This window comes from Hippocampus guttulatus, chromosome 9 (assembly GCF_054856545.1).
Source record: "Hippocampus guttulatus isolate MCC_2025c chromosome 9, RoL_Hgut_1.0, whole genome shotgun sequence".
NCBI lineage: Eukaryota > Metazoa > Chordata > Actinopteri > Syngnathiformes > Syngnathidae > Hippocampus > Hippocampus guttulatus.
Genome location: NC_141269.1, coordinates 15,877,537 through 15,890,341, shown reverse-complemented (window position 1 = coordinate 15,890,341; position 12,805 = coordinate 15,877,537). Strand labels below are relative to the sequence as shown.

The window sequence follows — 12,805 nt, the reverse complement described above, 5'->3', positions numbered from 1 at the left end:
CATCGCAACAAAATACGTTGGTGCAGCACCGATGCAAATGTGTGCTGTCTGAATACCCCTTCTGACGAACGAACAGCAAATCAATGAAACAGTTCTTTGTAAAAGATTTATGTTGCTTGAGCTGAACACCGTGTGCGTGTGTGTGTCTCTCTCTCGCTCGCTGTGTTTGGGTCAGGAGGCCGAGAACTTGTATAAGTCAATGGTGAAGCGTTTCCGCCAAAACAAAGCGGTTTGGCTGAGCTATGGTACCTTCCTGCTACAGCACGGCCAGAATGATGCTGCCAGTGCTCTCCTGCAAAGGGCACTTAAAAGTCTGCCATCCAAAGAAAGTGAGTAAAATGATCTATGAAGGTGGATATCAGCATCAGGTTTTTTTTTTTATAAAGTATCTCACAAAAGTGAGTACACCCCTTACAGTTTTTTGTAATTATTTGATCTTTTAACGTGACACTTGCGGCCCGGTAGTCCAGTGGTTAGCACGTCGACTTCACAGTGCAGAGGTACCGGGTTCAATTCCAGCTCCGGCCTCTCTGTGTGGAGTTTGCATGTTCTCCCCGGGCCTGCGTGGGTTTTCTTCGGGTACTCCGGTTTCCTCCCATGTTCCAAAAACATGCATGGCAGGCCGATCGATCACTCTACATTGTCACTAGGTGTGTGTGTGGGCATGGATGGTTGTTCGTCTCTGTGTGCCCTGCGATTGGCTGGCAACCGATTCAAGGTGTCCCCCGTCTACTGCCCGAAGACAGCTGGGATAGGCTCCAGCACCTCCCGCAACCCCTGTGAGGACAAAAGGGTTCGGAAAGTGAATGAGTGAATGTGACACTTTGCTCCCATGTGGACTGTCTCCTAAATGTTATGTGAAATGTTTCGATCTGACTAGTAAGAGTTTTGGTTGAAGCACTTCACAATGCTAGGTGGTCTCTTGTGTGTTTGATACCAGTTTATTTAATGCATTGGTCGCCTTACAAGGCGGGAAAACGCGCAGTGTGGTTCCACACCGATGCAAACTGCCACAATAATAAAATATTGTTAAATGATGACTTCTCTGACAGTTCAGATTATGTATTCGTTTTTATTTGCTTGCGTAGGTGTGCCTAATTTTGAGTGTTCGTGTCTGCTACATCTACTTAGACTAATTTTTAAACATTGTAATTTGTCGTCAGGCGTGGAGGTGATCACAAAGTTTGCCCAACTGGAGTTTCGTTTTGGAAACACGGAAAAGGGTCGCACGATGTTTGACAAAATACTGACAAGCTACCCAAAACGCACTGACCTATGGTCCATTTTCATCGACCTCATGGTCAAACATGGATCACAGAAGGAAGTCCGGTAAGGACAAGTTTGCTTTTGTTTGTTTTTTGTGTTTTTTTTTTTTTCTTGTTCTACCTAAACATTTCAGACAGTTCTTGATTTCTGAACAGGTTAAGAAAGCTTGTTGCATGTTTACAGTCAAATTCATCTAAATTATCACGCAGGGCCATCTTTGATCGTGTCATCCACCTGAGTGTGTCAGTGAAGAAAATCAAGTTCTTCTTCAAACGCTACCTGGAGTACGAGAAGAAGCATGGCACACCACAAAGCATCCAGGCTGTCAAAGAAAAGGCTGTGGAGTTTGTGGAAGGCAAAGGCAGTGAGGCTGCCAGCTAGAGACCAAATGTACAATCATGCATCTTGTATATTTTTGGTGCTGACAGCTACATAATGTGAATAGTTTTTTAATTGACAGTTGGCATTTTTACTGTTTAAATAGATTATTGGAACTAGAAGACTCAAAACAACCTTTTGTAAAATGTATGTATTCTTATACCAACCTGATCGGGATCAAACTAGAATGAAGAATTGAATTGACTCTTTTTAACTCTACTCTCTCTGAATGAGTTTTGCCTGTGTTCAGAAATTAATTGTAGAAAAGCATTGATAAAGCATTGCCACCACTCAATAAATTGACTACATTCATGACAGTACATTACGTGACATTTTATTTTAAAGCAACAAATACAAAATAACAATATATATTGGTACACATTTACGTACATTACATACACACTAGTTTTCTATCCTCTTTTTTTTTTTAAAGGAAAGTTCATGGTACACACTCTGGAAAAAAAAAATCTGCCTACTTAAGTCCTTGATGCTGGTCGTGATGTCATCCATAAGTTGTGATGTCATCCATAGCGTGTGGCTACCGCTTGACTGCTTGAGTATTTTACCTACACAGTGGCAGTATTGATTGTAAAATGCTTGTGTGGGTTACGTTGTGACTGACGTGGTTTGTGCTGGCTGGGTTGGTAACACCCCTGAGATGGTAGAGGTATCAGTACTGCTCCTGCTCAGTACCGCTTCTGTCCAGCAGTGCTGCAGTCCCGGTGCCTCCTTTCCAGACCGGCTGTTGCTGAGCAGTGCAATATGGAAGCTAAGCGAGGACCAATGTAATGAAAAATGTCTTATTTATACATCCTTCCCCCATCTTCTGACCCTACCAAATCATGTTTGCCTCCGTCAACATCCAATTCCCACCTAAGAATATTGCTCAAAGGTCAGCGGTAACACAGCCGCTTGGGATCATAAACAGCTTTGTCTGGTCTGTGAGATGATCATCTCTAGTCATTTAAATGGAGTTGGGTTTTTTTATCCCTAAGAGAAGTATAGTTTCCTCTCTCCCAACCTCACACTTCCTCTGGCTCCATAGGACCCTCGGCACCCTGCGGGGCATCAGTGTGGAGCCGCAAGATGGGTTTGTTGCACATTGGGCACACGCTGCGGATCTCCAGCCACTTGAGCAGGCACCTGAATGGGTAGAAACTGTTTTAATAGGTCTAAGGAGGAACCATATTCATTTACGATGATACACAGTCCCCGATAAATTTCATTTAATTATTTATACATGTACGCTTTGTTGGAGCTGAAATACCTGGATCATTCCTGGCTATTGGTGCCTTGCCTACCCCCACAAATAAAAGAAAATACTTTTGAGCATTTGCTCATATATACAGTAGTCTTCGTTCCAAAATAAACACAAAATAATGGTTGTAAAATGTCATTTTTTTAGTTGCAATTAACTTGCTTTTGATGTCTCTCTTAAATCTGTACTGTTAGGATCAATTGTGATGAAACTAAACAACATCTAAACCTTTTTTTTAATTATAAACTTCAAAGTTTCAACCCCCAGCCTCTTCCATTAAAAAAAATAAAAACCTGAAAGTAAAGCAGTTCAAGTAATGAATAGCTTGAAATGGTACAAAGGTGAACTGACAGGTTACAAATAGCCAGTAAGGTTACCCAAAACAAACAAAGATGTATTTGTTTCTAGTTTTACCTACAATAGGACTGTCTTTTGACTTAAACCCCGCTGAGGTTGTTTCGGATGAATAGGACTAAAACGTGAAAGCGAAGCGATGTACAAGTGCCACATTTTATGGGAAGTTGTGCAACAGTGATGGGAAGAATTTACAGAATACAGTAATTAAGTTTCATTGAAACATTAATGCAGCAAATGAAATTTCTCTAATTGTGTGGTCTTGAAAATTGTATTTTTCAATCTTAAGGTTTAGTCTTGAGCTCATCTAGACTTGGGCACGGACCTTGTGGACTCTAGTGATGGGAATTCCGGCTCCTTTTAGAGCCTTTGGCTCGGCTCCCTAAAAAGAACCGGCTCTTTCGGCTCCCAAATGGCTCCTCAATTTTTTTGTTGCTTAAATTAATTTACTACCAAAAATAACGTAATATTATGCGTAAAATGAATTACTAATGCAAAAAATAGACACTATATCAAATATTTATTATTTATATGGCTTTATGTATATTCTTCTGAACATACTCAACATGGAGTACAACATGGAGTGCTACAAAAATAAAAACAAAGTACAAAGACCCATATCAAAACAAGGTCAACAAAAAGTTCCAATCTCTGAATGTGTATATTTATAAGCTTTTAACTATTTACAGTAAAACAACATAAGTAAGCTTTGAATACCACACAACAAATTATAAGTTAAAATTTGTAAAACAAAAAGAAAAAAGCAGCACCCAGGTAAAAGTTTTAACTTGTCTTTCGTGAAGATTGGCATGAAGAAAAACCAAGTGCCTCAGCTTTGAGGGGTTGATCCTGTTTCTCCTCTCTGTTAATATTTGCCCTGTTTTGGAGAAGATTCTCTCTGAGGGGACAGGTGTTGCGACAACACACAGCCAACACAAAATGGCTGAAAATCACTTGCAATCATTTTACCCAGTTCCTCGTCAATTGTGTTCTGTTTTGCTGGTTGATAGCTTTTTGCATAAAGTGGCTCATAGAGCTCTGGGTTGTACATCTAGGCAGTTGTGACATTGCAGCAGCAGCAACAGTTGCAGACACACTAGCACCTTCATTAATAGCTGGTTCCCTTGCTTGTCATTTCTCTTCAAATTGTACTGATGGGTGGACCTTTCTGATGTGCCTGTGCAGGTTATTTGTGGAGCCTGATCGATGGGATATTTTAACCTTGCACAGTCTACACGCTGCCTTTGAACTATCAATTAAATTGAAATGAGTCCACATTTCACTGCGTTTCCTATCCATTTTCTCACCTTTCCGCTTTCCACCGTGTTGTTTTTTTCGCTAACTAACTCTCGTCTCCTCGTTTGTCTTGTTTGCGTGCTGCTCAGAGTGCTGTTGTGTGTCTCTTCTCTAACCCCTCCCCCTTCTCTAAACTGCAGCGTGTGCGTGTGCGTGTGTGTGTGTGTGTGTGTGTGTGTGTAAAACCCTCCCCTTCCTCTTCTACCATGGATCTTGACCAATCACGTGCGGCTTTAACCGAAGGGGGGAAAAAACAGGAGAAAAAAAAAGTCGGCTCCTATTCGGATCGGCTCCCAATGAGGAGCCGGCTCCCATCGTTCACTTCTAAGAGCCGGCTCGTTCGCGAACGACACATCACTAGTGGACTCAGACTTGACTTCGATTCAATAAAGGTGGACGTGACTACAGCCCTGCTTTAGTGGCACATTGTGAAGGGCCGATGACAAAAACTCCTTGTCGTTATCCTGTTGAAAAGGCCACACAGTGATATTCTTTAAGGTGTATGTTAATTTTTATCAAGAGTTGTAACCATTGTTAATATGCATATTCTTCCGTGAGAATGTGTAGTTAGACTGTTCGAGCATGCGCCAGTGGCACGTGTGACGCAGTCGGACGTCTGAGGATAACATGCAATATCGTGAGTTTGTTGGGTGGTTAGCCAGTATACTGTGTCAGTCTAATTCATTGCGTGCAAACACATTGTTGGGATTAGCCATAGTCTGTTTTCACCACAATATTTGGTTTTATCTGACGTTCTTGAATGTACATGTTGCTGTGTGGCTAACACGAAGTTAGCGACAGGCCGCTAAGTATTGCACCGGAAGAGACGCGTTGTTTATAAATAAGAGTACAAACAGGAAGTGCTGTGGTAGCTGCCTCAATAGTTTTTTGCCTCTTTACATTTTTAATCCTTATTTTATTAATAATGTGATGTGGAATGCACTCTGTTGAAAAAAATATAAAAAACATTTAGGCAGGAAAAACTATTTTTGATCAATACATTCAGATTACAGTACAGTGTTATTATAAACTCACCACTTGTCCAAGTATTTTGCCAATAAGATCATGTGAGTGGCAGTGTTATACCAGACGAGGACCTCTTGTGCCATCTGAATACAAGAGCTTTACAAAAATAATAAACACTAGAAACAAACTTCAAAACTGACAGAATTCTCTTAATATGTTGTCCCCTTTGTCTCCAAATAAAGTAACTAAAATATGAAACAGTGGCATTTTGGTGGACATCATTTTCATTGGGTGTATTGAATCTGACTTGTATTTTATCTCAGAGGAATTTACAGTAAAAACAAATAGAATGTCCCAATAAATAGTGCCTGACGTGTTCCGTGCACCTTAGGTCAAAGCTCACTCAGGTTGTTACGTACATTGAAAGAACAGTCAAAGTTTAACTGGGTAACAGTTTTATCAGCATTGTCTTCCTGGAACTACAGGCTGTCTTGCTTTCTGGTATTTTCTTTTGTAGTAAACACTATGTCTCATTCAGTAGCTCTGCATTATAAGAAGGCACGTTTTACTTTTTTGGTACTTTATTATCTAAAATAATGTGATATTTATAATGATCGCTATTGTTTTTCCACAGCGATTTGTATTGGCTTTATATTAACAATGACGTTTCAGATCTTTTGACATTAAACAGCAAAGGTATTCGAAAGTGGTTGTTTGTTTCCAAAATTCATTGCAGACACTCACTTCTTGTGAAATGCATGTGAGCACGGGCACACTCCCAGTTCGTCTCTGGTCCTGAATTCTTCCAGACACACGGCGCAGGTTTGCTGCCAAAACCAGAACAACAATGAGGTAAGGCCATATTTTGTGTCATTGTGTAACTTCAAAAAAGCCTTCATCTTCTCAATCAAACAAAGAAACAAAATGATGTGAAGTTCAATGTACCCCTGTTTCAGTGCATAACATAAGGTGTTGGTTATGACCGGTCATTGTTCTTTTCATAGCTGTTTCTATTTTTGAATCTCAAAATCTGAACTTGGCCTCCCGCCCACCTTTGCCTTTGAAACATTTAAAGGCAGTCATTTATAAGATAGCAAACAGAGAAGCATGCTCATACGAAGCATCTATAAAAAGCACAGTTATTCTTAGCAGTCCTAAATTCTGCCACTTGAAGATTGGGAAGCACTTGGTATGTATTTGCCATCAACGAAAGAGATTTCAAGCACATGGCCAGTAAAATGCGTGTTGCATGTTAATTACATCTGAGGATTGAACTGCGTTAGTATGTTAGAATAGATAGGTCAACCTGGCTTATAAAGAGTAAGGCAGAAACATGGGCTGCATTCCACACAGGCTCAAATGCAGTGTGTCCCAACCGAACCGAGGCACAGATTTTACACTTGAAAAATCTCACAGCACACCACCAGACAAAAATATCTGAAATATTGGATTACACAGGTTTTGTATCTTCTACTGGTTAAAAAAAAAAGGGACGGGATCTATAGTTGAACTGTACATTACAGTAAGACATAATTTCTGGACCAATTAGGTGACATTTTATTTCTTGCAGCGGAACAGTGGGTGACTGGTTAGCACATCTGCCTCACATTACAGAGGTCCGGGGTACGAAACTGGGTTCCAACCGTCCTGTGTGGATTTGATTGGCATGTTCACACTGTGCCTGCGTGGGTTTTCTCCAGGTATTCTGGTTTCCTCCCTCATTCCAAAAACATGCATGATAGATGAGTTGACCATTCTAAGTTGTCCCCAGGGGTGACTGCGGGTGTGAGTGGTTGTTGTTTGTTGATATGTGCCCTGCAATTGTCTGGCAACCAGTTTAGGGTGTACCCCACCTACTGCCCGAAGACAGCTGGGATAGGCTCCAGCACGCCCATGACCCTAGTGAGGATAAGCATCACAGATAATGGATGGATGGATAGTAAGAGATTGCTTGCAGCACACTGATACGTCAAAGGACAAAGGTTACGAATCTGTTGTAATGTAGCATATGTAAATTACATGTAAAGCAAAATGACTTACTCCAAGCAGGCTGAGTTTCTTGCTTGCTCCCTTTAGCACCACCTATAGTGAAGAATGAGTATGGAAGGATGGACATTTAATGTAATACAGTGTCAGCACTATCATAAATATAACTTCTTCCGATGGGCCATACTGTATATCCTAACATGACTGACCTCATATTACTCCTCTGTTTGATGCATAGAAAAGCTAGTCTAATATTAGTTTCAGAATTGTTGCATTCAATGTACCCTGATGAACTCTTCTGGAAGGTGGTGTTATATTGCTCGGCTGAATGAAAAAAGCCTGACATGCAGTGGTAGGATTTAGTCTGTCTCAGAGTGTGCCGTTACACGTGCAGAGACTGCAGTGAGTGACAAACCTCATTGTAGCTGAACTGCTCCCTCGTTCCTTGTTGTTTCAACCTGAGTAAGCCACAAACAAGACAAAATATGCACTTTAATGGTATGCAGAAATCTACTGTGGTAAGACATTTGACAGCACAGAACTATGCCAAAATTTTAAGTGAGGACCTAAGGCATGAGTGTCCCTCCAATGTGTTAGGCCATTGTTCCAGCATTAAAGGGCCTTCCAGAAATGTGGTTCGCGCTCTAGCCCCTGGGACAAATTTGTCAGATGATAATTCCTTGCAAGTTATCAGGTGAGGGACATTATGTTGTAAATCTGGCTGGGGTTGAGAAAATGTCAATTGTTATTGAAATTCACTTTCAAAGCAGTTTATTTGAATTTGTGTTTTTTCAAAATTCTGTCACGAACATTACCTTGGGACTGAGCATGGTACAATTGCATTCATGGCTTTGAATGTGTGGGTCCTTCCCTGACTAAAATAAAAGCATTGCATTGCAATTTCACAAATTACTATGAATACTTGAAAGAATAACTCAATCACAAAATTGTTAAAATATTTACTGAACACTGTCATTCCAATGATACGCACACACACAAGCAACAAGGGCATGACAGCCAATGGTAAGTTCGGGAGAACTCTCGTACGACCGGTCCACTCCGAGCCGAAAAGAGTGCGCGGTTGTTTTCAGCAGACACAAACTCCAAAAGGTGACTGTATGTAGCTTTTGTTGTGGAAATTAACATGAGGGGATAATTATTCAATTGTTCTGCAATTAAAATACATATGCAAGCCATAAAATGATAATGAACACTCCCTGGAGCACATAATCAAGTATTCAAATATAGAGTAAGACAAGATACATATCATTTTTGAACACTTTCCAAGTGCCCACTATAAAATAGAATAATGTATGCATCTACCTTACCAAACCAAAACCTACACACTCTACATATGTTTATAATTATAGTGATTTTTGTCCCGGGCCACATCGTTTCCTTCATTGTGACCGTCAAATTTTAATTGAATTTATTATACTTAATCTCATCTCTCAAAGGGAAATTCAAACTCACACTCTTCAGTACATTAGAACGGAACAGATGCAGGCATGCAAGGTCAGACTGAAAGGGGTGCGCAAACAGTGCTGCACCTCCTGTGCTTTGCTTTGCTCTTCGGTACGCTTCAACAGTCGCTAGGAAGCAGACCAACATTGCAATGTGGACGACTTGCCATTTTTGTACATTTTGTCCACAGCGGGACTTGACCCTCAGCTCCAAAGCATTACAGGTGAGCTTCTGGCATCCCATATAAATATGAAATCACTTCATCATGTATTACACGTCGACAACAATTCAATGGATGATTGTTTTTGAAATCATTCATTGATGAAAATATTTTAACCCTTTCATGCTACCTGTAACCTTATGGCATGATAAGCTGTCCACTGCAGTAACCGCTGTCCCTTAAAGGGTTAATTATCACTGAATTTACATTGTATTTATAGTAGAGTTCGAGTCTTTTGTGCATTTTATTCATGTAATTGACTCGTTAGCATATTCAAAAATAAATGTTTGAAATTGCATCGATCCAATTTACATAACGTGATTGGTGTTTTGGAATTGTCGTTGGCTACTGTAAATTGCAGCAATTTTCCTCAAAGAGCTGCTCAACAAGGTGTTAAATGGCTCGTTATTTGTTTACGTAAAAAAATATAATACCTTAAGAGGCCATGAATGTAAGAACATGTAGTAATTGTGTACACCAGGGGTGTCAAACTCATTTCTCTTGCAGGCCACGTTATATTTACCGGTTCCCTGGGAGTGCCGTTATGACTGTTAAACAATACTGTATAAGGAAGTCAAGAATAATGGTTTATTCAACTGTAGTTTAAATTACTGTAATGAGGGTTTTGGCAACAAGAAAAGTTAAAATAGCTCTTTTATGTATTACATACGAGAATTTGAAATGTCGGTCAACATTCTAGTAAGCATCACAGAAGTCAACATGTTTGATTTGCTTTTGTGGGTCACATCAAATGATGCGGCGGGCCAGATCCGGCCCCCGGGCCTTGAGTGTGACACCCGTGTTGTACATTAACAGGCTAAAACAAGTGTGTACAGACCAAGACAAAAACTAACAAAACAAAAACAGCCCACAGAGGTGTGAAGAGCTGCAAATTTGGTCACATAGTCATTACATGTTAGGGATGGTTTTATGGTTTTGTTGTTTGTTTTTCCGGTCATTAAAGAATCCAAGCATATAATTAGATGTTCCCAATAGGACTACAGTACATACTATAAAGAACATACTCAAGAAATCAATACATGTTGGGCTGGCTGGTGTACTTTGTGGCAATGTGGTGAAAATTCATTGCTGTCTCAATTTCTCCATCACACATACACTTCTCCAATACTTTCCAGCAATTCAGAACGGGCGAGGCCAACCTTCATTCTCACCCTTATACCTACCGGAAAAGGTAGCAGCAGAAGATGAGACTCAGCATGAAGACGAAGAGGCCAATGCCCAGTACGATGACATACACATTGAGTGGCAGGTGATACATGTCAGACGTCATGCTGCAGTCGTGTTCAGAGCTCAGAGAATTCAAACCGCACAGGCATCCTGCCAAAAAAAAAAAGAGAGAGAGATCGACAAGTTTATAACACATACATCCAATGAAATTAAATCAAATTCAGGTCATTGGAGAGATGTCTGGAACTGAGAACTCAAACCGGCTTTGGAATAGTAAGATACATCATCATCATCATCATCATCATCATTCGTTTGCCGTCATATAATGGAAACGCACGTGTGAGTCCCAGTGGTTCAAGTGCATGTGGCACTTGGCTTATTCCCTCATAACTGGAGATTTTCTCCTGTTTGGTCAGAAATACTCGGTGATGCTGCTCGGATGCGAGTGTGTCCATGGAGCTGTGGCTGTGGGACAGTGGTGGCAACCCTCACCCTCGTAGGGCGACCCCTTAATTGGCTGTGAAGTAGACAAACACAGCGAACAGACATCGACACACCACCATCTGTTCCCCAGACTAAATAGAGTAGTGTAGTAAAGTGTGTGCATGTGTGACAGCATTTGGGGGTTGAGGGCTTGGATTGTGTAGTGCAGTCTATGCGTGTGCTCGTTTTGAAAGACCCAGAAATGTGGGTGCTGCAGGTGGCGGGGTGGGGGTGGGGATATATTTAAAATGAGAATGAACTTGGGACTAAGGGGCCATTTGGCAAAACAATAGCAGCGGAAGCCCCACTTCCACGAGCCACATGTCACCCTATTAATTTGCAGCAAGCGGGCTCTTTGCCAGTCTCGAAATGTGTCTCTCTTCAGAGTCAATGAATGGGTACAGCTTGCACTGTGTGGGAGGTATGATAATTTGACATAGCTGGAGGTTGGGGGATTTTAAAAGAAGGGGGGCAGGGAAACTGAATGAGAGATAGACGACGTGAGTAAAATGTGGATCCCAGGCCTATACAGGAAGTAAAAATGGAATGAAATAAGTGGTTGTCCCCACTCTGCAGCTTTAACAGCTTCCACACTTCTTAGGAAGACTTATTTTAAAAATATGTCAGCGTGTGTCTCTGTGGCATTTTATGATCAAGAAGAACCTACGTGAGGTTAGTAATGTTGGACATAAAAGAGGACCTGCCTCATTTCTGTTTGAGTTCATATCAACGTTATTTGATGAGTTCTCCACTTCATCCACACCAAACTCTTCTCAGCATGCCATTATGACATATAGCATGACACAAGGAAAACCTTGTGTCATGCTCGAAGGCGACATGGCTCTCCCCAAACTGCACTCACAAATTTGGAAACTTAGAGTTGACCGAAATGCCTTGCTGAAGAATCAAAACGTAGACTGGGCAGGAGTGTAACATGATTGATTGACTGATTGCTGTGTGCCCCACAACTTTTGTTCACAATACTAAACCAGACACAAAACAACAACGCGGACTGAGGTCGTGGAATAATCAGGAATATGCAGCTGCGGTAGTTGTCTGACTGAAGTAAACATGAACTTGAATGCACCTCATTTGGAGCGCCGTTTGTCACAGACAAAACACTCAGGCCTTTGTGATTTGCTCAATCCATCATGCAAAGCCAGTAAACTATGAAGCATAAACTGAGGTGACGAGCTCTAAGTAGGCTACACAAAATACGTACTGGGTCCTACGAGTATTAAACAGATGGCAGAGAAATCCACTTACCGTTACACCATTGGAATGGTTGCATGAAATTTGATTCCTGTGGCAGCTGCAATAAATTCAGACCCTTTAAGAAGAAGGCTGAGCTTGAATGGAGGCCAAACTCTTGGACTCGTGGTTGGTGCCTGCGATCAGTCACTGTGTGCTGAGCCCCTCCAAATACAAGCCTTAAGTTTTTCAGATTTGCTCAGATTTCCATAAATCCTTGAGAGGTGTGGTTTTGTTGGCTCAGCAGTCTGTGCGGCCCAGCATTTCCCAAATCTGGATCAAGCCCTCCGTGTTAAGACTGCGCTATTTGGGAAAAGAGTTTGGACCGCGTCTAAAAATCTCATGTGCTCTTGGATGCCAGTATGAATGATGTCATCAGAGAAGACAAAGAAATCTTGTTGTGCAGCTGGAACTGTCACTTGCCTCATACCGTGGGTTATTTCGCAAGTTGTTGTCAAAATCTGAATCATGCGCAGTCATAACATCATCAACAGTGCAGTCAGTGTTTACAGTCAAAGCAGACAAAGACCCTCTATGACTTGTGGGTTTTTTTCCGCCAGGATTGGCTCCAATGTCATCCACCGATCACAATGACAGTCGTCGATCAATGGAGGTAATAATCTGGCTTTAGTCTGCTTTGTCTTCCCCCCATAAAGCCGCTTTTTTTAACAGAGGATTTTCGCGGCTTTCATCCC

The 12,805-nt window shown here is 41.2% G+C and overlaps 2 protein-coding genes across 6 annotated transcripts in view; one reads left to right on the top strand and one right to left on the bottom strand.

Moving 5' to 3' along the window:
• pdcd11 (programmed cell death 11) overlaps positions 1–1,964 on the top strand; it is a 22,611-nt gene extending 20,647 nt beyond the window's left edge. For all 3 annotated transcript variants that reach the window (XM_086119290.1, XM_086119288.1, XM_086119289.1), the window contains exons 34-36: positions 176–329; positions 1,164–1,329; positions 1,476–1,964. In XM_086119290.1, coding sequence (XP_085975416.1) covers positions 176–329; positions 1,164–1,329; positions 1,476–1,647 — 492 coding nt within the window. In that variant the 3' untranslated portion in view covers positions 1,648–1,964. The remainder of the gene's footprint in view (positions 1–175; positions 330–1,163; positions 1,330–1,475) is intronic.
• On the bottom strand, positions 323–12,805 carry LOC147200556 (RING finger protein 122). 3 transcript variants are annotated; one of them, XM_086119293.1, is made up of 6 exons: positions 10,714–12,110; positions 10,373–10,526; positions 7,920–7,962; positions 7,559–7,600; positions 6,263–6,345; positions 323–777 (listed from the first exon to the last, which is right to left on the bottom strand). In XM_086119293.1, the coding sequence occupies exons 1-6, from the start codon at positions 10,829–10,831 to the stop codon at positions 714–716; spliced, it is 504 nt and encodes a 167-aa protein (XP_085975419.1). In that variant the 5' UTR covers positions 10,832–12,110; the 3' UTR covers positions 323–713. The 3 variants fall into 3 exon arrangements, with proteins under 3 accessions (XP_085975419.1, XP_085975420.1, XP_085975417.1); XM_086119294.1 differs by lacking the exons at positions 323–777; positions 10,714–12,110 and adding exons at positions 1,957–2,787; positions 12,126–12,805; XM_086119291.1 differs by lacking the exon at positions 323–777 and adding an exon at positions 1,957–2,787 and having other exon boundaries at positions 10,714–12,097.

Excerpts from the sequence above, each read along its gene's own strand:
- LOC147200556 (XM_086119291.1), bottom strand. The coding sequence starts at position 10,831 with ATGGACACACTCGCATCCGAGCAGCATCACCGAGTATTTCTGACCAAA. Across the intron at positions 10,527-10,713 it reads TGAACCACTGGGACTCACAC|GATGCCTGTGCGGTTTGAAT; the intron begins GTGCGTTTCCAT and ends TTTTTTTGGCAG. Across the intron at positions 2,788-6,262 it reads TCACATGCATTTCACAAGAA|GTGCCTGCTCAAGTGGCTGG; the intron begins GTGAGTGTCTGC and ends CTACCCATTCAG.